This window comes from Scyliorhinus torazame, chromosome 20 (genome assembly GCF_047496885.1).
Source record: "Scyliorhinus torazame isolate Kashiwa2021f chromosome 20, sScyTor2.1, whole genome shotgun sequence".
Lineage (NCBI taxonomy): Eukaryota > Metazoa > Chordata > Chondrichthyes > Carcharhiniformes > Scyliorhinidae > Scyliorhinus > Scyliorhinus torazame.
Window position 1 is genome coordinate 24,086,835 of NC_092726.1, and position 27,973 is coordinate 24,114,807.

Consider the following 27,973-nt stretch of genomic DNA (forward strand, 5'->3'; position numbering starts at 1 on the left):
CCCAGGTGGCCATATTAGATCCTATACAAAGAGTAGGAGGGAGGCGGGGGGGGGGCGATGATCTCCCAGTATTCTGGCCAATACCTGTCCATCAGCCAACAACACTACCAACAGATTGTCCAGTCATGTGAAAATTGTGTGAAAACTAGCTGCTTGACAATAGCGAGGACGTTTCGGAAGCACGTCACTGGCTGCCTGGGGCTTTGGGAATGTCTTGAGATTGCAAGAGGCGCTACGGAAATGCATGGTCTCTCATTTTATCGGGAGAAATTGCTTCCGGTCAGGTTCCCGTCCCTCATCTTCCCGTGCCGCGTGTGTGTTGTGTGTGTGTGTGTGACGGCTCTTACCCAGGTCCTCCAGCCAATGCCTGACAAAAATCAAGACCAGAAAACAGCGGACAAAATGCAAAAGCTGCAGCATTTATTTTTTATTTTTATTTATTTTTTTTAAATTGGGCTGCCGAGAATGAACGTTCTGAAGCGTATCAGCCAAAAATCGACACACAATCTCCTGTGGTGCACCTTGCCCAGCCCGGTTGGAATCACAGCTGAGCAGTCAGGGGGCCTCCAGAAAACTGCCCTACAGAAAACAGGCAGTCATTCCTGACCCTGCAGCTCGTCAGGCCGGAGGTCATACTCACCGTGACCCCAGGAGGTCAAAACGAACGCGAGTGCAGCTCTTCCAACAACATTTGCGTCATAAAGAAATTGTCCCTTACGGACCCCCCCCCCCGACACAGACTGAATAAAGGAGATTTCTCTCCCTCCTGTGATAAAGGCCAGGACCTGAGTATAAACTTGAAGCTGCAGGAACTGTTTGCATGCTACCACATTTTATTGAGTGGGCAGTTTAAGTGACTACCCCCCCTTTTCACTGTAGAGGTTCCGCTCCTTTCCCCACCCCCACTCCCCCACACTAAACACCATTGAGCAGTGGAGAGAGAGCAGATAGGATGGTCTGCTCCGAATCCTCTGCCCAATAGTGCTCGGGCCAGACGGGCAAGGTTAGGCTACACTGGCTCAGAGTTTCAGCTCAAAGCCTCCCCTGACAGCCCCAGCACCCTTTGGTGTGGCAGGCTAAAGGCCTGCGACTACATGGCTCATGATCGTGGTCAAGTGGGTGTAACAATGTCTGACAGAGAGAGAGAGAGATAGAAAGAGAGAGAGAGAGAGAGAGGTTTCACTAAGTCCACGGGCCAAGTGCAGAGGGTGGCTGCCTTGACCCTTCTTGCTTGATGTTTGAAAGAAAGCTCAGATATGCCCATCGAAAGAGGACCATACAGCAGCTTCCAGTCATCCTCCCCCAAAGGGATCTCTCGCAACACTTGGAGTCCTTGTTTTTTGAGAACACTGCAATACTGAGTCACTTGGCGATTCCCAAGTCGTTTGCTGCACTGAAGAAGCATCACATATCATAATACACTCGAGTCATTTCAGCTATTTTTTTTTTTCGTTTAAAGTGCTGAAATTTGGGGGAAATGGCTATGTTCCTCGTGTGAGAATTTTTTTTTTTAACAGTACGAATAAAAGTAGGAAGTCGCAAATTCCAGTCTCTCGGTTCGCCGAGGGTTCGGGGATCATTTCCTCAAGTGGAGAGTGTCCTGGAACTTGGTGCTGGTGTAGCGTGCGTGGAAACCCTTCTTGTTAATGGTGTCGTCGGTGTGGAAGCGAATCATGATCGAGTCGCCTGCCGAATAAATCTCCTCAGGGGGCTGCAACAGAAAACGTTCACCCGTCAACAGAAGGCTATTGTTGACCTGCAATTGTCCCCTCCAATCCTTACCGGCCTCTTCACTCCACATTGCTGGCCTCTCCACGGCCATACCTTTGACCCACCTGCTACGATGCAGGAAAGAATCTTTCACCTTCACTGATGCCCCACTGGTGCTTTACAGCTACTGCTCCACCCATTCACAAACCCAGTGTCCGGGAGGCTTAACTTTCCTGCTCCACGCTCCACAGCTGCTCTCAATAAGGCTGACTCCAACTAGATATGCCGGGTATGTGTGAGGATGTGTCTGTGGGCAGGAGGCCTTGTGGCGCAGTGCGTGGCGGCCCTGCCTCTGGGCCAGAAGCTCCGGTTTCGGGACCCAAACCCAGGACCTGATGGCCAAGGAAGGCACATTCACAACGCGGGCCCAACAGGTTGAGGATCAACCAGTAAATCCTTCCAATCTGCCCAGGGCAGGTGGTAAGGGCGGCGGGGTCTCCTGGTCAGCCAAGCTTGATGCAGGGCGGCGCCCCCTATAGATTCTGGCGACCTGCTCGGAGAAGACCTAGCTACGGAAGCAGGCACAAGCTTGCATCAGGGAGTTTCTAAGGTTAAGCATGCATGCGTACATCTTCCTGCATGTGAGCCCTTATCCATGCACATGAGTATGTATGCAAATAAACGTTGTGTTGTGCGCATGTGTACGTGCATGTGTACATCTGTGTATGTGCACTCGTATGCAGGTGTGTGCATACATGCACGTTGTGTACGTGTGCGAGGACATGCATGCGTGTACATTTTTCCTGCTCTTTAAGCGCAGTTTACTCAACAATCGCTCCCCTCAGCTGAGCTCATGGTTGAAGTGTTGAGTACAGGGCAGTGGCCAGGGGATTTAACCAGTGCTGGGGAGAGGGTTCACTGTGTGACACGGAGCTGAAAGTGGCATCATGGAACCAGAGACAAGATTTCGCCAATTCTTCCACACATCGACAGGGGGACTCGTCAATGGAATTGCCATTGAATGTCGAGGCTAAACAGCTGGCCTCTCTCTCTTGTCGAAGATGGTCATTGCCTGGCCTGTGTGTGGCAGGAATGTTACTTGTCACCTATTCGCCCGAGCCTGATTGTTGTCCAGGTCTTGCTGCATGTGGGAACGGGACCTCATTATTTGGGGAGCTTTGAATGGTATTGAACACTCTGCAATGATCAGTGGACATCCCCCACCTCTAACCCGCCAATGGAGGGAAGGTCATTGAAGCTGGTTGGGCCCAGGACCCGGCCCTGAGGAACTCCTACAGTGATGGGCCTGAGATCAATGGCTTCCAACAAGCACAACCATCCTCTGTCTGCATTCCTCGCCACACCCAGTAGGGAAATCGGGGCGGTTTCACAGGCCCAGAAGGAAGTGGAGAAAGGCCGAGATCTTACCCCAGAGCCGCAGAACCTGCCCAGCCTGGGAGCTGTGTCATCCGAACCATCGAACAGCTCCATGTAATCGTAGCCGCAGTCTGCTTCCTCCTCGATCTCGAAGGTCTGGAAGATCAACTCCACCCCGTACCCTTCTTCCGCCCGGACCACCCACTGACAATCTGCTCCTCCGGGTAATTGTTATCGCCAAACTGCGAGTGAGAGTACAGATCCTTGGTTTTCACTTCTGCTTTCAGCTTGCCTCCACATTCTGCAGGATAAAATACGGACACGAGTGTAACACTGGTCGTCCGGTACAAGCTTGCCAAGGCAGTTACATCCTACTTTCTCAGTCTGTTAGCTTTGACAAAGAGTCATCGGACTCGAAACGTTCGCTCTTTTCTCCCCCTACAGATGCTGCCAGACCTGCTGAGATTTTCCAGCATTTTCTCTTTCGTTTGAGATTCCAGCATCCGCTGTAATTTGCTTTTATCCAGTGTTTAAACTCACTGCCACCTCTCTTCCAGGAATGCATACCCTGAAGAAGTACTGCTCTTCTCTCCGGCAGGATTTCCGTATGTCCCTCCCCCACTACCCACCTTCACTGCTTTCCATTTCTCTCTTAGTGTTGGACAAGGTATTTACCAAGACTCTCTTCCACAGCCATATTTTTCATCCCATTTTATTTTAACTGTCCTTTTACCATTTCTTTCTTTCTTGTCTTTCTTCATATATATTAACTCCCCCCACCCCCATCTTATCCACCTTTCCTTACCATTTCTCCTCTTTGCTTCCCCTCCCCCCACATCTACAGTTCATCCTCTGATGTTAGTTTCTCTGCTGTTTGGCCTTTCACATCTTTTGTCCTCTCTGGGGACTGCCATTAACACTCTTTCCCCTTGGTTTCTGTGGTTATTAGCACCCGGTTTCCCTGGGTTTCTGTGGCTTTGACGCATCTTTCATTCTCACTCCGGAGTATTAATATCTCCTACTTTCTCTGTCTGTTAGCTTTGACAAAGAGTCATCGGCCTCGAAACGTTCGCTCTTTTCTCTCCCTACAGATGCTGCCAGACCTGCTGAGATTTTCCAGCATTTTCTCTTCAGTTACATCTTTTCCTTGCCTGCGGTACTTGCTGAACGACATTTAGTGCCGATTTATGGTAACCATTCAGCAACGTGCGAGATCCTTCCCAGCCTGGGTCACAACCTGTCAAGCCAGGACTGATACGCTCCCCTCCCTTCAATCTAAAATTCCTGCCTTTCAGAAAATTCCTGCCTTTCAGAGCTACCTTTACCAAGATGGCGCCGGAGCGAGGCGACTCTCTGTGAGCTCTCACAAACAGATCCACTTTTTACTTAACTTATACTCGTTCTAATCTTTTCTTTTATTCCCTTTTCTTCTCATGTACTTAATGATCTGTTGAGCTGCTCGCAGAAAAATACTTTTCACTGTACCTCGGTACACGTGACAATAAACAAATCCAATCCAATCCAAGACAATTAATACAAGGCCGTGCCTGCCTTTCGGGTCCCTTGGCGCATTCCAAAGATAAGCAGGGGAGTTATCCCTGGGAAACTGGCCCGTATTTATCCTTCAACTAATACCGCTGAGGAAAGCTCTGCACAACATTTACCTTAAGTCCACAACTTAACAACAGAGTTTGCGACATTGCAATATTGACGTCACTTCATTCTGTTCTCCAGTGTCGAGTACCTTTTGCATTGAAGGAACAGGAGAAATTCATTTGGCCCACTGAGTCCATGCTGGCTCCCTCTCGAGCGATCTGATCAGCCCCATTTGCCGCTCTGTCTCTGCAGCTGATTGATGTTGGGCTATGTTGCCACAGGAGCCCGTAGTCCCCTGGTATTATTTTGCTTCAGAGTGCCAGCAAGGGATGTCGGGGCAGGGCGGGGGGGGGGGGGGGGGGTGGGGATCACTGCTGAGTTCAATCCTCGCCTCATCTAACCTTCGCTCCTACAACCGAGGGTCAGACGATACCAACCAAGGATTGGGAGTCTCGAGCTGGTGTGTGGGCGCGGCGATTGGCTGCACAGGCCTGCTATCGCCAATCAAAAGAGACAGAGTCTGAACTGGGCAAAGTTCCTCATCTGCCTGGTTCAGTACTGACTCAGTGGCTAAGTAATGGGCAGGAGTGGGGGGGGGGGGCATAATTTTACCGCGCTCCTCTCCTTTAAAAATTTTTTTTTACAGTACCCAATTCATTTTCCCAAATTGAGGGGCAATTTAGCGTGGCCAATCCCCCTACCCTGCACATCTTTGGGTTGTGGGCGTGAAACCCACGCAGACATGGGGAGAATGTGCAAACTGTACACGGACAGTGACCCAGAGCCGGGATCGAACCTGGGACCTTGGCGCCGTGAGGCAGCAGGGCTAACCCACTGCGCCACCGTGCTGCCCCCTGCGCTCCTCTCCCATTCAAACCCTTGTCAATAATTTTGCCTCAATTTGGATAAATGCCAGGAATTAAGCCTTCACTGACGGACACTCCCTTCTCAAGCGGCGATGATCAAAGCTCCGCCTGCTTCACCCAACAATAGCCCATGTTTAGTCTGGGAGCACAGTCTCAGTTACATCATTGCCAGATCACAACCTCCCCGAGTGGGTGGAGTGGCAAAGCACAAAAGACAAGGAGAAACCCGTGTAGAAAATTCCTCTGGTAATTCCACCCTTATGTCTTTGAACATCACTTCCTAAAGCAGCTCAAATTAATGGTTGCAGCGGCCTGTCTGGACAGCGGGTGTCTTCATTTCATCACGATGCAGGGGAGGTAACAGTGGCCGATTCTTACCTGAACTGTGAGTGGCTTCAAAGCCCTTTTTCTGCACAGAGTTGTCGGAGAAGAATTTAATGAACATCCTGTTGAAGGTGGAGATCAGAGGCTCTGGCTTTTTACTACCACAGAATCGGCCGATAACCTTTGCCTTCGAGTCTTTGCCATCGTAAAGCTCCAGGTGGTCGTACGCACATTCCTGGTGCTGCTCGATGTCCAACTCGTTGAACGCCTGCCGGGCAGAAGCAAACAGTTGCACGCAGCCAGAAGCTTTCAAACAAGGTTTCAAATTTCAAGACACGTGTCTCCTCCGAGGGGAGAAGGTGACGGGGAGGTTCCATTAAAAATGAGGATTTTTGACAGCATATACAAGGAGGAATTGTTTCTGTTGGCAGGAGGGTTGCTAACCGAGGACACAGATTGAAGATAATTTTGGCAGAGGGGTGATTTTGCTTTCTTTGACGTGGCGAGTTGTGGCAATCTGAAACGCGCTGCCGGAAAGGACAGAGGGAGCAGATTCAAAAAGGGACTTACAAAAGAGAATTGCATGGCGGCACAGTGGTGCAGTGGCTAGCACTGCTGCCTCATGGCGCAGAGGACCAGGGTACGCTCCCGGCCCCGGGGTCACTGTCCGAGTGGAGTTTGCACATTCTCCCCGTGTCTGCGTGGATCTCACCCCTACAACCCAAAGATGTGCAGGGTAGGTGGATTGGCCACGGCTAAATTGCCCCTTAATTGGAAAAAAAATGAATTGTGCACCTTTAATTTATGTTAAAAACAAAATCAAAGGAAAATTACATAAATATCTGCAAAGGAGCAATGTGCAGAGCTACAGGGGAGCGTGGGACGAATTGGGGGGCATTTTTAAAAGGGCTAGCAGAGGCATGCTGGGCCAAACAGCATACAGTGTGCTGTATCATTCTACGGCTCTCTGCAGCTCCCACGTTGTGGATGGAGTGTGGCCAGAAGAAGCCATTTGTGGCTGTGTGGGGTTCCAATCTGGTCCAGCATTTTGACGATGGAGAGCAGGTTTGCAATCTCGTGTTCGGTAAGGGTTTTTTTTTTCCTTACCAGTTTAACCCGGTGCCCAGGCGTGGTTATGATCTCCCAGGTACACTCCTTCCGACTTGTGTACTTATTGGGCCAGTTCGGGCTGGTGATGGTGCCTGAGACACTGTTGATTTTGTGTTCGCATCCAGCTGTAGTCACGAGAACAGAGAACCATGTGAGGTAGGAGCAGTGGGAAGAGGCCATTCGGATCATAGCTGATCCGAAGCAGCCTAAACTCCAATTCCCTGTCTCTCTCTCCCCCATAACTCCCGACTCCCTGGTCGACCAAAAACCTGTCCGATTTAGCTTTGAATATAACCGCACAGCAACCCCCCCACCCCCGCTGCTCTCGGCGCAGAATTCCATACCCTCGGAAAGGGTTTCAACCCCCTTGTCCTAGATTTTCCCGCAAGGGGGCATCTTCCTCCCAGCTGGTCTCTAAGTTGCAGCAAGACATACTAACCTTTATACTACACCCCCCCCCCCCCCCCCCCCCCCCCACCCCCCTCGCAATAGAGGTCAGCATGCACAATAACCTCCAGGACCCACTCTCCCTTTCAAATGATTAGCCCATTCAGTCTGGATGCTGCAGACGTCCTCCCGTTTCGCTATGCCTGGATCGGGAGCCGTGCCTGTGTAGAACGCCGCTCGTTTGTTTGGGGAGAAAGGATCGGCGAGGTGAATGAGAAGCGTTCATCGACACCCCTGGGGCTGACTGACTGACAGGGGGCAGTCTCCCCACTTGGGGGACTGCTCGTTTCGAAGGCGAACGAAACGGCTGACGTCGCCCTGACTGCGGACACGATTTGCTCGTTGCCGGTGTCGCATGCCCATTGGGAACCGTTAGCGAGCAATCCCGCGATTCCCTCACATTGCGTAATGCAAGATGCTCATCAGGCGTACGCTATCATTCACTGCTTTGGGCTAGTTGAAATAATCCTGCTTTTATCGGGTCTCTCTCTTGACTGTATTTTCACTTGTGAAGATTCTGCAAATGAAAACCACAAAATGCCAACTCAACCTCCAACGCATTAGTTGACACAACAATGGTGCCATCTGTATTAAAACTGTAATCCCTTCACTGCCCCAGCAGGGGGAGCAGCAATCGGTGGTTCATACACACCATGAGGAGAATTTCTCCCGCCTTGCTGTGCGTCCGTGGGTGCCACTCACCTTCCTTGCAATCGTGCTTGTTTTCGTGAAGCATGAAGCCGCTGCGGCACTGGCACGTGTAACTCCCGAAAGTGTTGACACACTCGTGTTGGCAGCCCCCGTTATCCTTGGAGCACTCGTCCTTGTCTGGAAGGAAGAAAAGCGGGGAAGCTGAAGGAGGCCTCTCGGGATTTTCAGCCCAAACACACAGTGCAGGACTCCATCCCCACGAGCAATCCCCCTCCCCACCAAGGGTCCTATTCCTCCGGCCTGCTCAGCCAACGCAAAAGCTCCCCCTCTTCTCCTGCACTGTCCCAATGTTCCTGAGAAACCTCAGAATGATATCTGGGTGGTACAATTCTACTTCCCACTTAACCAATGCTGAGGGAGATATCACTTTGGGCCGATACTTTGGGGGTAACTTTTGTCGGACCCCAGCCAGGAGTGTACTGCCTGCCTTCAGCTTGCTTGAAACCATAATGGTTTGTGTTTGATTCAACAGTTAGATTTACAGCAGGGAAACAGGCCATTTGGCCCAAATAGTTCATACTAGCATTTGTGTTCCACTCCAGCCTCCGCCAATCCTTCCTCATAAAGCTCTGTCAACATAACCCTCTGTCCCCTTCTCCCTCATATGTTTGCAAAGTTTCCCCTTAAACTCATCCACACTATTCACTTTGACCATAGAATTTACAGTGCAGAAGGAGGCCATTCGGCCCACTGAGTCTGCACCGGCCCCAGGAAAGAGTACCTCACCTTAGCCCACATCTCCACCCCATTCCCACAATCCAGTAACCCCACCCGACCGTTTTGGACACTGAGGGCAATTGATCAAAGCCAATCCACATAACCTGCACATCTTTGGACTGTGGGAGGAAACCGGAGCACCCGGAGGAAACCTACCCAGACACGGGGAGAACGGGCAGACTCCACGCAGACAGTCACCCAAGCCGGGAATCGAACCAGGGACCCTGGAGCTGTGAAGCGACAGTGTTAACCACTGTGCTACTGTGCCGCCCTGTGGTCGCGTGTTCCACATTTTCCCCACTCTCTCTGGGTGAACAAGTTTCTTCTGAATTCCCGATCAGATTTCTCGCTGACTATCTTATATCGGCGGCCTCGAGTTACGCTCTTCCCCCATATTCACGCCATCGGAAACCATTCAGAATTTTGAAATGCTTGATTAGGTCACCTCATCAGCCGCCTGTTTTCAAGAGAAAATGGACCTGGTCTGTCGATCTTTTTTTCTGATATGTAAATCCACACATTGCTGGGATCATCCTTGTAAACCTTCCCCGCTCCCTCTCCAGTGCCTCTGTATCCTTGCTATAATATGGTGACCAGAACTGCACGCAGTGCTCTAAGTGTAGTCTAAACATCATTAGACACAAGTTGAGCACAGCTTCCCAACTTTTCAATTCTGTCTCTCCAGAAATAAAATGAGACAAAAAGGGATTGTATATTTTCTTCCTCATCCACATGAACATCTTCCTGGCTACACTTATTCAAAGTGTCTGTCCTCAGATTATGTCGTCTGTGGGACTCCAACAAAAGGGGTGGCACGGCAGCACAGTGGTCAGCACTGCTGCCTCACAGCGCCAGGGACCCAGGGTTCGATTCTGGCCTTGGGTCACTGTGTGGAGTTTGCACGTTCTCCCTGTGTCTGCGTGGGTTTCCTCCGGGTGCTCCGGTTTCCTCCCACAGTCCAAAGATGTGCAGGTTAGCTGCGGTTGGCAGCACGGTGGCGCAGTGGGTTAGCCCTGCTGCCTCACGGCGCCGAGGTCCCAGGTTCGATCCCGGCTCTGGGTTACTGTCCGTGTGGAGTTTGCACATTCTCCCCGTGTCTGCGTGGGTTTCGCCCCCACAACCCAAAGATGTGCAGGGTAGGTGGATTGGCCGCGCTAAACTGCCCCTTTATTGTAAAAAATTAATTGGGTACTCTAAATTTTAAAAATAAGTTAGGTGGGATTATGGGGTTACGTGGATAGGATGGTGGATTGGGTCTAGATAAAAGGCTCTTTCTGAGGGTCAGTGCAGACTTGATGAGCTGAAAGGACTCCTTCTGCACTGTAGGGATTCGAATTCTATGAAAAGTTAAAGGAAAGGACACGGAGGGGCTGGAAACTGTATAAAGCCGTACGACTGACCCGGAATACAGTAATTATTACATGCAACATTACTGTACTGAGAGTGTAACGTGATCGATGTGGATAATTTGAATAGCATTGCACTTTGCGATGGCCATTTTGAACTGTTTTGTCACATTCTGCGAGTATTTGTAAAAATGTCTGTGGTAAATATACAGCAAACGACTCCAAATCCACAACATCTTCTGCAATTAAAATGTGGCAATTGAGCAACAGGAAATCTGGATTGCTTTAAATAAGTTAAAAAGCACGGCCAAGTTGTTAACACTCACTGGCAGCAGGTCACAAGTCAGCAAACAAACTTGGGGGACGGGACGGGACGAGGGGAGGTTTTGAAGCAATGAACTAGTATGTTTGCCAGGGCCTAGGGGAAGGCGTCTCATTGGATAGCTCTTTGACAGGGCCAGGCAGGATGGGCTGAATGGCTTCCTCCTGCTCTCTCTGAATCGATCTGCATGAACAGATTTACATGCAGCAAGGGAGACAGCAATCCGATAAAAGCAAACCAAAGAGTTTGTGAAATTGTTGTGCGAGTCATTCTGGTCAGGATCCTAAAGGGGGCGCTCCCGCCTATCATTCCAGTACTCGGGTCTTTCTATTGCGCTGGGCTCCAGTTGTTTTACGCTGAGGTTTTGGAAAGTTTCAGGGGCATCTCCGCTTTACCTATTAGCTGCTGCAAGTGGTATTTACAAGACCACCTCTCCCACATGGTGACTGTCAACTTCGCGGACAAACTGAGCGAGTTAACTGGGAGAGAGCAGAAACAAACCAGCACTGCACCGGCTCACAGGTCAGCTGAATAAAAGATAGGTCTCCAACTATCCTCCAACCCTCCGAGATCCCAGTAACCTCGTCCACCTGGACAACCCTCCGAGATCCCTGTAACCTCCTCCAACTGGACAACCCTCCGAGATTCCAGTAACCTCCTCCACCTGGACAACCCTCCGAGATCCCTGTAACCTCCTCCACCTGGACAACCCTCCGAGATCCCTGTAACCTCCTCCATCTGGACAACCCTCCGAGATCCCTGTAACCTCCTCCACCTGGACAACCCTCCGAGATTCCTGTAACCTCGTCCACCTGGACAACCCTCCGAGATCCCTGTAACCTCCTCCACCTGGACAACCCTCCGAGATCCCTGTAACCTCCTCCATCTGGACAACCCTCCGAGATCCCTGTAACCTCCTCCACCTGGACAACCCTCCGAGATTCCTGTAACCTCCTCCACGTGGACAACCCTCCGAGATCCCTGTAACCTCCTCCACCTGGACAACCCTCCGAGATCCCTGTAACCTCCTCCAAACCTACAACCCTCCGAGATCCCTGTAACCTCCTCCACCTGGACAACCCTCCGAGATCCCTGTAACCTCCTCCACCTGGACAACCCTCCGAGATCCCTGTAACCTCCTCCACCTGGACAACCCTCCGAGATTCCTGTAACCTCCTCCACCTGGACAACCCTCCGAGATCCCTGTAACCTCGTCCACCTGGACAACCCTCCGAGATCCCTGTAACCTCCTCCACCTGGACAACCCTCCGAGATTCCTGTAACCTCCTCCACCTGGACAGCCCTCCGCGATCCCTGTAACCTCGTCCACCTGGACAACCCTCCGAGATTCCTGTAACCTCCTCCACCTGGACAGCCCTCCGCGATCCCTGTAACCTCGTCCACCTGGACAACCCTCCGAGATCCCTGTAACCTCCTCCAAACCTACAACCCTCCGAGATCCCTGTAACCTCCTCCACCTGGACAACCCTCCGAGATCCCTGTAACCTCCTCCACCTGGACAACCCTCCGAGATCCCTGTAACCTCGTCCACCTGGACAACCCTCCGAGATCCCTGTAACCTCCTCCACCTGGACAACCCTCCGAGATTCCTGTAACCTCGTCCACCTGGACAACCCTCCGAGATCCCTGTAACCTCCTCCACCTGGACAACCCTCCGAGATCCCTGTAACCGCCTCCACCTGGACAACCCTCCGAGATCCCTGTAACCTCCTCCACCTGGACAACCCTCCGAGATTCCTGTAACCTCGTCCACCTGGACAACCCTCCGAGATCCCTGTAACCTCCTCCACCTGGACAACCCTCCGAGATCCCTGTAACCGCCTCCACCTGGACAACCCTCCGAGATTCCTGTAACCTCCTCCACCTGGACAACCCTCCAAGATCTCTGTAACCTCCTCCACCTGGACAGTCCTCCGCGATCCCTGTAACCTCGTCCACCTGGACAACCCTCCAAGATCCCTGTAACCTCCTCCACCTGGACAACCCTCCGAGATCCCTGTAACCTCTTCCACCTGGACAACCCTCCGAGATCCCTGTAACCTCCTCCAAACCTACAACCCTCCGAGATCCCTGTAACCTCCTCCACCTGGACAACCCTCCGAGATCCCTGTAACCTCCTCCACCTGGACAACCCTCCGAGATCTCTGTAACCTCCTCCACCTGGACAACCCTCCGAGATCCCTGTAACCTCCTCCAAACCTACAACCCTCCGAGATCCCTGTAACCTCCTCCACCTGGACAACCCTCCGAGATCCCTGTAACCTCCTCCACCTGGACAACGCTCCGAGATCCCTGTAACCTCCTCCACCTGGACAACCCTCCGAGATCTCTGTAACCTCGTCCACCTGGACAACCCTCCGAGATCTCTGTAACCTCCTCCAAACCTACAGCCCTCCGAGATCTCTGTAACCTCCTCCAAACCTGCAACCCTCCGAGATCCCTGTAACCTCCTCCACCTGGACAACCCTCCGAGATCCCTGTAACCTCCTCCAAACCTACAACCCTCCGAGATCCCTGTAACCTCCTCCACCTGGACAACCCTCCGAGATCCCTGTAATCTCCTCCACCTGGACAACCCTCCGAGATCCCTGTAACCTCCTCCACCTGGACAACCCTCCGAGATCCCTGTAACCTCCTCCACCTGGACAAACCTCCGAGATCCCTGTAACATCCTCCAAACCTACAACTATCCGAGATCCCTGTAACCTCCTCCACCTGGACAACCCTCCGAGATCCCTGTAACCTCCTCCACCTGGACAACCGTCCGAGATCCCTGTAAACTCCTCCACCTGGACAACCCTCCGAGATCCCTGTAACCTTCTCCAAACCTACAACCCTCCGAGATCCCTGTAACCTCCTCCACCTGGACAACCCTCCGAGATCCCTGTAACCTTCTCCAAACCTACAACCCTCCGAGATCCCTGTAACCTCCTCCACCTGGACAACCCTCCGAGATCCCTGTAACCTCCTCCAAACCTACAACCCTCCGAGATCCCTGTAACCTCCTCCACCTGGACAACCCTCCGAGATCCCTGTAACCTCCTCCAAACCTACAACCCTCCGAGATCCCTGTAACCTCCTCCACCTGGACAACCCTCCGAGATCCCTGTAACCTCCTCCAAACCTGCAACCCTCCGAGATCCCTGTAACCTCCTCCACCTGGACAACCCTCCAAGATCCCTGTAACCTCCTCCACCTGGACAACCCTCCGAGATCCCTGTAACCTCCTCCAAACCTACAACCCTCCGAGATCCCTGTAACCGCCTCCACCTGGACAACCCTCCGAGATCCCTGTAACCTCCTCCACCTGGACAACCCTCCGAGATCCCTGTAACCGCCTCCACCTGGACAACCCTCCGAGATCCCTGTAACCTCCTCCACCTGGACAACCCTCCGAGATCTCTGTAACCTCCTCCACCTGGACAACCCTCCGAGATCCCTGTAACCTCCTCCACCTGGACAACCCTCCGAGGTCTCTGGAACCTCCTCCAAACCTACAACCCTCAGAGATCCCTGTAACCTCCTCCAAACCTACAACCCTCCGAGATCCCTGTAACCTCCTCCACCTGGACAACCCTCCGAGATCCCTGTAACCTCCTCCACCTGGACAGCCCTCCGAGATCCCTGTAACCGCCTCCACCTGGACAACCCTCCGAGATCTCTGTAACCTCCTCCACCTGGACAACCCTCCGAGATCCCTGTAATCTCCTCCACCTGGACAACCCTCCGAGATATCTGTAACCTCCTCCAAACCTACAACCCTCCAAGATCCCTGTAACCTCCTCCACCTGGACAACCCTCCGAGATCCCTGTAACCTCCTCCACCTGGACAACCCTCCGAGATCTCTGTAACCTCCTCCACCTGGACAACCCTCCGAGATCCCTGTAATCTCCTCCACCTGGACAACCCTCCGAGATCTCTGTAACCTCCTCCACCTGGACAACCCTCCGAGATCCCTGTAACCTCCTCCACCTGGACAACTCTCCGGGATCTCTGTAACCTCCTCCACCTGGACAACCCTCCGAGATCCCTGTAACCTCCTCCAAACCTACAACCCTCCGAGATCTCTGTAACCTCCTCCACCTGGACAACCCTCCGAGATCCCTGTAACCTCCTCCAAACCTACAACCCTCCGAGACCTCTGTAACCTCCTCCAAACCTCCGAGATCCCTGTAACCTCCTCCAAACCTCCAACCCTCCGAGGTCCCTGTAACCTCCTCCAAACCTCCAACCCTCTGAGATCTCTGTAACCTCCTCCAAACCTACAACCCTCCGAGATCTCTGTAACCTCCTCCAACCCTCCGAGATCCCTGTAACATCCTCCAACCCTCCGAGATCCCTGTAACCTCCTCCAAACCTCCGAGATCTCTGTAACCTCCTCCAAACCTACAACCCTCCGAGATCTCTGTAACCTCCTCCAAACCTACAACCCTCCGAGATCTCTGTAACCTCCTCCAAACCTACAACCCTCCGAGTTCCCTGTAACCTCCTGCAAACCTACAACCCTCCGAGAGCCCTGTAACCTCCTCCAAATCAACAACCCTCCGAGACCCCTGTAACCTCCTCCAAACCTACAACCCTCCGAGATCTCTGTAACCTCATCCAAACCTACAACCCTCCGAGATCTCTGTAACCTCCTCCAAACCTACAACCCTCCGAGATCCCTGTAACCTCCTCCACCTGGACAACCCTCCGAGATCTCTGTAACCTCCTCCAAACCTACAACCCTCCGAGATCCCTGTAACCTCCTCCACCTGGACAACCCTCCGAGATTCCTGTAACCTCCTCCACCTGGACAGCCCTCCGCGATCCCTGTAACCTCGTCCACCTGGACAACCCTCCGAGATTCCTGTAACCTCCTCCACCTGGACAGCCCTCCGCGATCCCTGTAACCTCGTCCACCTGGACAACCCTCCGAGATCCCTGTAACCTCCTCCAAACCTACAACCCTCCGAGATCCCTGTAACCTCCTCCACCTGGACAACCCTCCGAGATCCCTGTAACCTCCTCCACCTGGACAACCCTCCGAGATCCCTGTAACCTCGTCCACCTGGACAACCCTCCGAGATCCCTGTAACCTCCTCCACCTGGACAACCCTCCGAGATTCCTGTAACCTCGTCCACCTGGACAACCCTCCGAGATCCCTGTAACCTCCTCCACCTGGACAACCCTCCGAGATCCCTGTAACCGCCTCCACCTGGACAACCCTCCGAGATCCCTGTAACCTCCTCCACCTGGACAACCCTCCGAGATTCCTGTAACCTCGTCCACCTGGACAACCCTCCGAGATCCCTGTAACCTCCTCCACCTGGACAACCCTCCGAGATCCCTGTAACCGCCTCCACCTGGACAACCCTCCGAGATTCCTGTAACCTCCTCCACCTGGACAACCCTCCAAGATCTCTGTAACCTCCTCCACCTGGACAGTCCTCCGCGATCCCTGTAACCTCGTCCACCTGGACAACCCTCCAAGATCCCTGTAACCTCCTCCACCTGGACAACCCTCCGAGATCCCTGTAACCTCTTCCACCTGGACAACCCTCCGAGATCCCTGTAACCTCCTCCAAACCTACAACCCTCCGAGATCCCTGTAACCTCCTCCACCTGGACAACCCTCCGAGATCCCTGTAACCTCCTCCACCTGGACAACCCTCCGAGATCTCTGTAACCTCCTCCACCTGGACAACCCTCCGAGATCCCTGTAACCTCCTCCAAACCTACAACCCTCCGAGATCCCTGTAACCTCCTCCACCTGGACAACCCTCCGAGATCCCTGTAACCTCCTCCACCTGGACAACCCTCCGAGATCCCTGTAACCTCCTCCACCTGGACAACCCTCCGAGATCTCTGTAACCTCGTCCACCTGGACAACCCTCCGAGATCTCTGTAACCTCCTCCAAACCTACAACCCTCCGAGATCCCTGTAACCTCCTCCAAACCTACAACCCTCCGAGATCCCTGTAACCTCCTCCACCTGGACAACCCTCCGAGATCCCTGTAACCTCCTCCACCTGGACAACCCTCCGAGATCCCTGTAACCTCCTCCACCTGGACAAACCTCCGAGATCCCTGTAACATCCTCCAAACCTACAACTATCCGAGATCCCTGTAACCTCCTCCACCTGGACAACCCTCCGAGATCCCTGTAACCTCCTCCACCTGGACAACCGTCCGAGATCCCTGTAAACTCCTCCACCTGGACAACCCTCCGAGATCCCTGTAACCTTCTCCAAACCTACAACCCTCCGAGATCCCTGTAACCTCCTCCACCTGGACAACCCTCCGAGATCCCTGTAACCTTCTCCAAACCTACAACCCTCCGAGATCCCTGTAACCTCCTCCACCTGGACAACCCTCCGAGATCCCTGTAACCTCCTCCAAACCTACAACCCTCCGAGATCCCTGTAACCTCCTCCACCTGGACAACCCTCCGAGATCCCTGTAACCTCCTCCAAACCTACAACCCTCCGAGATCCCTGTAACCTCCTCCACCTGGACAACCCTCCGAGATCCCTGTAACCTCCTCCAAACCTGCAACCCTCCGAGATCCCTGTAACCTCCTCCACCTGGACAACCCTCCAAGATCCCTGTAACCTCCTCCACCTGGACAACCCTCCGAGATCCCTGTAACCTCCTCCAAACCTACAACCCTCCGAGATCCCTGTAACCGCCTCCACCTGGACAACCCTCCGAGATCCCTGTAACCTCCTCCACCTGGACAACCCTCCGAGATCCCTGTAACCGCCTCCACCTGGACAACCCTCCGAGATCCCTGTAACCTCCTCCACCTGGACAACCCTCCGAGATCTCTGTAACCTCCTCCACCTGGACAACCCTCCGAGATCCCTGTAACCTCCTCCACCTGGACAACCCTCCGAGGTCTCTGGAACCTCCTCCAAACCTACAACCCTCAGAGATCCCTGTAACCTCCTCCAAACCTACAACCCTCCGAGATCCCTGTAACCTCCTCCACCTGGACAACCCTCCGAGATCCCTGTAACCTCCTCCACCTGGACAGCCCTCCGAGATCCCTGTAACCGCCTCCACCTGGACAACCCTCCGAGATCTCTGTAACCTCCTCCACCTGGACAACCCTCCGAGATCCCTGTAATCTCCTCCACCTGGACAACCCTCCGAGATATCTGTAACCTCCTCCAAACCTACAACCCTCCGAGATCCCTGTAACCTCCTCCACCTGGACAACCCTCCGAGATCCCTGTAACCTCCTCCACCTGGACAACCCTCCGAGATCTCTGTAACCTCCTCCACCTGGACAACCCTCCGAGATCCCTGTAATCTCCTCCACCTGGACAACCCTCCGAGATCTCTGTAACCTCCTCCACCTGGACAACCCTCCGAGATCCCTGTAACCTCCTCCACCTGGACAACTCTCCGGGATCTCTGTAACCTCCTCCACCTGGACAACCCTCCGAGATCCCTGTAACCTCCTCCAAACCTACAACCCTCCGAGATCTCTGTAACCTCCTCCACCTGGACAACCCTCCGAGATCCCTGTAACCTCCTCCAAACCTACAACCCTCCGAGACCTCTGTAACCTCCTCCAAACCTCCGAGATCCCTGTAACCTCCTCCAAACCTCCAACCCTCCGAGATCCCTGTAACCTCCTCCAAACCTCCAACCCTCTGAGATCTCTGTAACCTCCTCCAAACCTACAACCCTCCGAGATCTCTGTAACCTCCTCCAACCCTCCGAGATCCCTGTAACATCCTCCAACCCTCCGAGATCCCTGTAACCTCCTCCAAACCTCCGAGATCTCTGTAACCTCCTCCAAACCTACAACCCTCCGAGATCTCTGTAACCTCCTCCAAACCTACAACCCTCCGAGATCTCTGTAACCTCCTCCAAACCTACAACCCTCCGAGTTCCCTGTAACCTCCTGCAAACCTACAACCCTCCGAGAGCCCTGTAACCTCCTCCAAATCAACAACCCTCCGAGACCCCTGTAACCTCCTCCAAACCTACAACCCTCCGAGATCTCTGTAACCTCATCCAAACCTACAACCCTCCGAGATCTCTGTAACCTCCTCCAAACCTACAACCCTCCGAGATCCCTGTAACCTCCTCCACCTGGACAACCCTCCGAGATCTCTGTAACCTCCTCCAAACCTACAACCCTCCGAGATCCCTGTAACCTCCTCCACCTGGACAACCCTCCGAGATCTCTGTAACCTCCTCCAAACCTACAACTCTCCGAGATCCTTGTAACCGCCTCCACCTGGACAACCCTCCGAGATCCCTGTAACCTCCTCCACCTGGACAACCCTCCGAGATCTCTGTAACCTCCTCCACCTGGACAACCCTCCGAGATCTCTGTAACCTCCTCCAACCCTCCGAGATCCCTGTAACCTCCTCCACCTGGACAACCCTCCGAGATCTCCGTAACCTCGTCCACCTGGACAACCCTCTGAGATCCCTGTAACCTCCTCCACCTGGACAACCCTCCGAGATCTCTGTAACCTCCTCCAAACCTACAGCCCTCCGAGATCCCTGTAACCTCGTCCACCTGGACAACCCTCCAAGATCCCTGTAACCTCCTCCACCTGGACAACCATCCGAGATCTCTGGAACCTCCTCCAAACCTACAACTCTCAGAGATCCCTGTAACCTCCTCCACCTGGACAACCCTCCGAGATCCCTGTAACCTCCTCCACCTGGACAACCCTCCGAGATCCCTGTAACCTCCTCCACCTGGACAACCCTCCGAGATCCCTGTAACCTCCTCCACCTGGACAACCCTCCGAGATCTCTGGAACCTCCTCCACCTGGACAATCCTCCGAGATCCCTGTAACCTCCTCCACCACGACAACCCTCCGAGATCCCTGTAACCTCCTCCACCTGGACAACCCTCCGGGATCTCTGTAACCTGCTCCACCTGGACAACCCTCCGAGATCCCTGTAACCTCCTCCAAACCTACAACCCTCCGAGATCTCTGTAACCTCCTCCACCTGGACAACCCTCCAAGATCCCTGTAACCTCCTCCACCTGGACAACCCTCCAAGATCCCTGTAACCTCCTCCACCTGGACAACCCTCCGAGATCCCTGTAACCTCCTCCAAACCGCCGAGATCTCTGTAACCTCCTCCAGCCTGATAACCCTCCGAGATCTCTGTAACCTCCTCCAAACCTACAGCCCTCCGGGATCTCTGTAACCTCCTCCAAACCTACAACCCTCCGAGATCCCTGTAACCTCCTCCAAACCTACATCCCTCCGAGATCTCTGTAACCTCCTCCACATGGACAACCCTCCGAGATCCCTGTAACCGCCTCCACCTGGACAACCCTCCGAGATCCCTGTAACCTCCTCCACCTGGACAACCCTCCGAGATCCCTGTAACCTCCTCCAAATCTACAACCCTCCGAGATCTCTGTAACCCCCCTTCAGCCCAATCACCCTTTGGAGATCTCGGTCACCTCCTCCAACCCTGCGACCTCCAAGATGTCTGTGACCTCCTCGAACCCAATAACCCTCCAAGATGTCTGTGACCTCCTCCAGACTATAAGAGTTGAGCGGAAGGAGGCCACTCGGCCCATCAAGTTTGCTCCGCCATTCAATGACATCATGGCTGATCTGATATAATCCTCAACTCCGCTTTCACACCTAAACCCTATAACCAGTGATTCCCTTACTGAGGAAAAATCTGTTTCTCTCAGCCATGGACATACTTTTTCGTTTTCTTTTTTTTAAATTTAATGTGCCCAATTCTTTTTTTTCCAATTTAGGGGCAATTTATCGTGCCCAGTCCACCTAACCTGCACCTCTTTGGGCCGTGGGAATGAGACCCACGCAGACACGGGGAAAATGTGTAAACTCCACACGGATGGTGACCCGGGACCGGGATCGAACCCGGGTCCTCGGCGCCGTGAGGCAGCAGTGCTAACCACTGCACCACCGTGCTGCCCCCTCGCCTAATTTATGGCCATTCAGATAATAATCTGCCTTCCCGTTTTTCAAAGTGGATAACCTCACATTTCTCCAAATTAAACTGCATTTGCCATTCACTTGCCCACTCACTCAACTTGTCCAAGTCCCGCTGAAGGATCTGTGCATCCTCCTCACAGCTCACCCTCCCACCCAACTTTGTGTCCGGAGCTAAATCGCTGGCTTTGAAAGCAGACCAAGGCAGGCCAGCAGCACGGTTCAATTCCCGTAACAGCCTCCCCGAACAGGCGCCGGAATGTGGCGACTAGGGGCTTTTCACAGTAACTTCATTTGAAGCCTACTTGTGACAATAAGCGATTTTCATTTCATCTGCAAATTTGGTGATATTACATTTTGTTCCTTCATCTAAATCATTAATGATGTGGAGATGCCGGCGTTGGACTGGGGTGAGCACAGTAAAACGTTTTACAACACCAGGTTAAAGTCCAACAGGTTTGTTTTGAATCACTAACTTTCGGAGCACTGCTCCTTCCTCAGGTGAATGGGAGGCGTACGCTCCGAAAGCTAGTGATTCGAAACAAACCTGTTGGACTTTAACCTGGTGTTGGAAGACTTCGTACTAAATCATTAATATATATTGTGAATAGCTGGGGTCCCAGCACTGATCTCTGGAATACCCCACTAGTCACTGCCTGCCATTCAGAAAAAGACCCGTTAATTCCTACTCTTTGTTTCCTGTCTGCCAACCAGTTTTCTATCCATCTCAATAAACTACACTAATTCCACGCGCTTTAATTTTACATGCTTATGTGGGACTTCGTTGAAAGCCTTCTGAAAGTCTAAATATACCACATCCACTGGCTCCCCTTCATCAACGTCCTCGAAGAATTCCAGTAGATTTGTCAAGCATGATTTCCCCTTCATAAATCCATACTGACTCTGTCCGATCCAGCTACTGATTTCTAAGTGCTCTGCTAGAAAAGCTATGTCTTTGACCACGCATTTGCTCACCCTGTCTCCTGATATGGCTCAGGATCAAATTGTGCCTGATCACATTCCTGTGAAGCACCTTGGGATGTTTCACCCAATTAAACCAGGTTGTAGCTGACTGGAATTCATTCTAAAGCGGACAGAGACCCCAGAGGCTAGGAAGGTCTTAAGCTGAATCAATTCACCCAGAACAATTTCCGCAGGTGTTAAACCATGGGCGGGATTCTCTCAGCCCACGCTGGGTCGGAGAATCGCGGGGCTGGGCGCGATTAGCACGACGCCGGTCCGCCAATTTTCCGGTGACCAGAAAATCGTTGCCATTGCTGCCGGCGCAGCACCGGTCGGGGGCTGCTACACGCGCCCCCCCCCCCCACCGGCGATTCTCCGCCTGGGATGGCCCGAGTGGCCGCCCCAAAAAGCCCGAGTCCCGCCAGAGCCGTTCACATCTGGTCTTCCCCGGCGGGACCTCTGCATCCATCCTGTCGGGTGCGACCTGGTGGGGGGTGGGGGAGCCTCCACCGTGGCCTGGTCCGCGATTGGGGCCTACCGATCGACGGGCCGGCCTCTTGTGGCGGGGGCCTCTTTTGCTCCGCGCCGGCCCCTGTAGCCCTACCCCATGTTGCGTCGGGGCCGGCGCGGAGAAGGAGGCACGGTCATAGCGCATATGCTCAGACCCGCGCCGCCCATTTGACACCGGTATCGGCAGCTGGAGCGGGTTAGGTCGCTCCAGTGCCGTGCTGGTCCCCTGTAGGGCAGAGGATCGCTACACTTAGCGGTCCGATGACGCCGTTGTTAAACTCTCCAGTTTCTACGACGCCGTCAACACTCTGCCTTCAGATGGGAGAATCCCGCCCATAATCTTTAGCACGCTGAGTGAGTGAACGCAGGTCAGTCAGAGCTCGCAGTGATTCTCCTCGCACCCTGTGAAGAGACATCTGATGTACCTGAGAAGAAGTGGGCTTTGAATCCTTTCTTGGAGACGGTGTTGTCCGATTTAAACTCGATCCTCATGTTGTTGTACTGGGAGGTGATGACCTCTGGCTCCTCTGCACCGCAGAATTTGCCGTGAAGCTTGGAGTCAGCAGAAAGACCGCTGCGGACCTCGACGTAGTCATATTTACAGACCTGGAACACAACAGATCACAATTTACTCAGATCAAAACATCACCTCTCACATCAATACGCAGAATACAATACCAATAGTTTGATTCGCATCAATTGTGTTACTGCAGGGATATCAGTGGGGTATCAGATCCCAGTCAGAGTCCTAACAAAAGAAATAATCTGGCACTCGCTATTAAGGTGCGAGTTATACTGTTAGCCGTGCATATGCAAAGTAACTCCCCTCTTGTCATACGACAGTCACGGCGCAACTCCAGAGTTAGGTGTGAATGGGATTCTGATTCCATGTGGTGAGGGACAGAGTCGTCTCCCTGCACTTGACTTCAGTATCTTCTGCGCCTTTATATAAACACTCAAACTTTACTAACAACAGTCACTTATATTTATATAGTGTCCTTGACGTAATGACATTTTCCAAGTTGCTTCACAGTGCGTGGACAAAGAGGTACGTTTTAAGGATCATCTTAAAGGAGGGCAGTGATGTAGAGAAGGCCATGGCCCGTAAGGTCTTATTTTGGAGGGTCGGTGTGGACGCAATGGTCCAAATGGCCTCCTTGTGCACTGAAGGAATTCTATGAAATTCTAGCGTGGTGTCGCGAGCCGTTGCGATGTGAATTCGCCCATTGTGGGTGGGTTCACCTTTTGGCAAAGCTGGATATTAGAGTGAGACAGTTAGTCTCACTGGAATGTGCAGATTCACAGGGCTATGTTCCTATGACTGTGTCCTACTCTCCTGGCGAGGAATCAATCTTTACCCGACTCGGACCTATTTCAGCTTCAACCATCACCGCCCAAGCTCCCCAAACCCGCTCTTCAACTGCGGTGTCAGCTGTGGCTCAGTGGGTCATATTCTTGTCTCTGAGGCACAGGGTTGAAGTCCCACTCCAGAGACAGGGCCACGAAAATCCAGGCTGACGCTCCCAGTAGGGCGCTGAGGAAGAGCTGCACTGTAGGAGGTGCTGTCTTTCGGAGGAGGCGGTAAGCCAAGTTGCTGTGTGCAACTTCCCTGCTACGTTTCCTACATCACAACAGTAAATACACTTCAGAAAGGGCTTCATTCTAAAGCGCTTTGAGATGTCTGGAGGGCGTGAAGAGTGCAATACAAATGCAGGCCTTTCATTCTCCTCGCGCTGATACCTAAATCACGCTGACCCCGACACCGGACATGTACTCACGTCATTGCCTTCGATCTCGAAGAACTCGAACTGCAGGGAAATCCGGTACTGCGTGGGTGCCACCACTTGCCAGACGCAGTTCTTGTTGGGCGGATACTCCTTGGGCCACCCTGGGCTGGTTATGGAGCCATTGAGCTTGGTCAGGAAACCACCGCATGCAGCTGCAATGAGTAAAGCACCATCAATACTTCACACCAGAGATGCTCATTAATTCTATTTCCGAAGTGAAGATCCTCCGGCTGGGCAGATACCATCCAACCACTGTACAGAGCGAGGTCTGGCACTCAACGCTATAATAATTGATGTTTTGTTTTTAACCCCTCGTTTCTCCACCTTCTCCATCTCTTGGCTCAAACACACCGTCCTCATTCCGTCCCCCTCAATATTAACCCACCCCCAGCTGCCGCTCATGTCTCGGAGCCTCAAGGGCAACATCAGCCGTGGCCTCAGAGCACCCCGCCCTGCGCCGAGTATCTCAACATCAAGAGAGCAGCCACGGGATGGCTATGGAGAGGGTGCAGAGGAGATTCACCAGGATGTTGCCTGGGCTGGAGCGTTTCAGCTATGGAGAGAGGCTGGTTAGGCTGGGGTTGTTTTCCTTGGAGCAGAGAAGGCTGAGGGGGGACCTGATTGAGGTGGACAACATTATGAGGGACACAGATAGGGTGGATAGGGAGGAACTTTCCCCCTTAGTAGAGGGTCAGTAACCAGGGGGCACAGATTTAAGGTAAGGGGCAGGATGTTTAGAGGGGATTTGAGGAAAAACCTTTTCACCCAGAGGGTGGTGGGAATCTGGAACTCGCTGCCTGAAAGGGTGGTAGAGGCAGCAACTCTCACAGCATTGAAGAAGTATTGAGATGAGCACTTGAAACGCCACAGCAGACAAGGCCTCGGGCCTAGTGCTGGGAAATGGGATTAAAATCGACAGGTGCATGATGGGCGACGGGGACACGCTGGGCCGGAGGGTCATTGCCTGAGTTGTAAAAAAACTCTCTGACTCTCGCCCATCAAAGGGGCTCCACCTCCAGCTTTCAAACTTCTCCCTTTGGTTCAATTTACAATCTGGGCAGTAGTGGGAATATTGCAAGTCTAGCAAGCCAGACACTGAGGCGAATGCTCTGGAGACGCAAGTTCAAACCCCACCACGGCAGCTGGTGGAATTAAAATTCAATTATATAAACCTGAACTAAAATGTCAGTCTTATTAATAATGACTGCGAGACTGCCGGATTGTTGTTAGAACTCTTCTGATTTGCAAATCAGGGGAGAAAATCTGCCAGCCTTATCTGGTCTGGCCTAAGTCCAACATGGTTGACTCTCAACTTCCCTCCCAAAATGGCCGAGCACGCCACTCACATCACGGGCAATTAGGGAAGCGCAATAAATGCTGGCCTCGCCACCGACGCTCACATCTGCAGAACGAATGGAAAACAAAATAACTTGCTCATCTCTTTTCCTTACCTTCGCAGCTTCTTTTGTCGCTTGCGAGCTCGTAGCCCGGGTCACAGGCACACTTATAGCTGCCCAGAGTGTTGACGCAGCGCTGCTCACACCCTCCATTGTCAGGCCGGGAGCACTCGTCCACCTCTAGAAGGGAGACAGCAAAGAGGTCAGCACCAGTTGTGCAGAGCTTCCCATGACGACACACACAGACATACACAGGCAGACATACACACACACAGACAGACATACACACACACACACACACACACACACACACAGACATACATACACACACATACACACACACACACACACACACAGACAGACATACATACACACACACAGACAGACATACACACACATACACACACACACACACACACACACACACACACACACAGACAGACATACATACACACACACAGACACAGACACACACACACCAAGGTGCAGAGGAATTTGCCAGTCGTTCAGCTATTTCGGGAATGCTGCAATAGTATTGGCGATTCCACCCCCAACCACACGCATTCCTTGAGGGGGAAAAGAGTTCAGCCAGTCGGCGCTGAGGTCAGCAATGGAATGGGCTGCGAGGTTGAACTTTAACCCCGCCAAGACAGCGTGGGCGTTTCAACGTCAGCACTTCCAGCAAGTCCGGACGGATCCCCTGACAATGCTGACCGGTTTACTGCATTTCCTCAGCAAGTTCCAATCATTCCCCGTCTCCTATTGATTCTTCCCGAATCTACGGTGAGTCAGGATTCGCACCCTCAGGACACGGAGTCCTGGAACAGCTCAGACATGGGAGTGTCCGGTGCTGCTTTTTATCCATTCTCTAACCGTTCTCTCAGATAGGAACCTAATTTGGGTTAAAACTTGGGCATTTTAGGCACATTCTGTTTTGAACAGGCTCTAATATTAACCTGAGGCACTGCCCTGTGAATTTGCCTTTCCAAGTCCCTCTGCTAGTCCACAGCCCTAACCTACCCCCGTCCTTTCAACTTCCCGTTGCAACTTCCTTCGGCATCCCAAACAATTAACTAATCATAGCTCCTCATTTGGCAGCATTGGCACATGGTGATTGTGTTTCCCCAAGCCCTGTTTCACTGCGTCATGTAAAAATAAGGGGGTCACTCCTGTAAGACAGAGATGGGCGAAATCTTTTCTCTGAGAGCCGTGAGTCTCTGGAATTCTCTTTCTGAAAAGGCGGTGGGAGCAGAGACTTTGAATACTTTTAAGGCGGAGGTGGACAGATTCTTAATTAACAAGGGGGGAAAGAGGGGAGGTCACCGGAGGTCGGCAGGATCATGAGGTTGGATTACAATCAAACCAGCTATGCTCTTGTTGAATGGCGGAGCAGGCTCGAGGGGCCGAGTGGCCTACCCTGCTCTTGGTTCGTATGTAAGCCCTGTATTCAAATCATTGCTGAACACAGGAAAGTGAACAGTGGTCAGAACCGAACCTGGTGTGGTACACCACTACCCATTTCCGTGGACCTTGAAAAGTGGACCTCATGGCAACCTGTTCTCAACGAAATGCCGGTACCTGGAAAGATTGTGGAGCTGATTCCATAAATAATCCTAAAAGTATGCGGGACAGGTAGCTGATGATGAGGAACTTATTGGGTGCAATAGCCTCGAATGTGGGTCGAAGCACGGCTGATCTTTCATACTGGTGTATGATGGGCTGACTGGTCTCCTTCTGTCCTGTAAGTTTCTCCAACATTATGATTCCTTTCTCTCGCGCGATCAACTCAAGAAAGCATCAATGTTATTTGCCTCGATTGCTTCCCATGGTGGTTAGTCCCATATCTGCCCTCATCTCTTGAGTAACCAAATTTCCCTTATTCTGCCATTGGATGTATTCGTAACTATCTTGTATTTACGGTCCCTAGTTTTGGATTCTCTCTCAAGTGAAAATAGCTCTCTCCACATCTACCGTCCGACCCTTTCATAACATTAAAGATCTCTATCAAAGAAAATCAGATAGCTATAATCTCCCTATCCTGCCTTTTCGCCAATGCGTCCATGTCCTTTTCTCTTCAACATGAAGACAAGGGGCGGGATTCTCCGCAATCGGCGCGCTATCCGCCGACAAAAACGGCGCGAATCAGTCCGGCATCGTGCCGGCCCAAAGGTGCGGAATTCTCCGCATCTTGAGGGGCCAAGCCCTCACCTTGAGGGGCTAGGCACGCGCCGGACTGATTTCCGCCCCGCCAGCTGGCGGGGAAGGCCTTTGGTGCCCCGCCAGCTGGCGTGGAAATGACTTTGCCATGTGGTGCATGCGCGGGAGCGTCAGCGGCCGCTCACGGCATCCCCGCGCATGCGCAGTGGAGGGGGTCTCTTCCGCCTCCGCCATACTGGAGACCGTGGCGAAGGCGGAAGGAAAAGAGTGCCCCCACGGCACAGGCCCGCCCGCGGATCGGTGGGCCCCGATCGCGGGCCAGGCCACCGTGGGGGCACCACCCGGGGCCAGATCGCCCCGCCCCCCCGCCCCCCCCCAGGACCCTGGAGCCCGCCCGCGCCGCCTTGTCCCGCCGGTAAGAGGTGGTTTGATTCTCGCCGGGGGGACAGGCATTCCAGCAGCGGGATTTCGGCCCATCGCGGGCCGGAGAATCGCCGGGGGGGGGGGCCCCACCAACCGGCGCGATTCCCACCCCCGCCGAATATCCGGTGCCGGAGAATTCGGCAACCGGCGGGGGCGGGATTCACGCCAGCCCCCGGCAATTCTCCGACCCAGCGGGGGGTCGGAGAATCCCGCCCAAGAACTGTGCAACCTAACCTCGACAAGTTTAA

At 53.0% G+C, this 27,973-nt stretch overlaps 1 protein-coding gene across 1 annotated transcript in view; it reads right to left on the reverse strand.

The window, feature by feature from the left end:
* Nucleotides 1-398: 398 nt before the first annotated feature.
* Nucleotides 399-27,973, reverse strand: part of LOC140396979 (bone morphogenetic protein 1-like) — a 409,856-nt gene continuing 382,281 nt past the window's right edge. The window contains 9 exon segments of the mRNA XM_072485982.1: nt 399-1,711; nt 3,139-3,308; nt 3,311-3,388; nt 5,928-6,141; nt 6,981-7,108; nt 8,133-8,258; nt 22,387-22,567; nt 23,740-23,900; nt 25,200-25,325. Coding sequence (XP_072342083.1) covers nt 1,577-1,711; nt 3,139-3,308; nt 3,311-3,388; nt 5,928-6,141; nt 6,981-7,108; nt 8,133-8,258; nt 22,387-22,567; nt 23,740-23,900; nt 25,200-25,325 — 1,319 coding nt within the window. The 3' untranslated portion in view covers nt 399-1,576.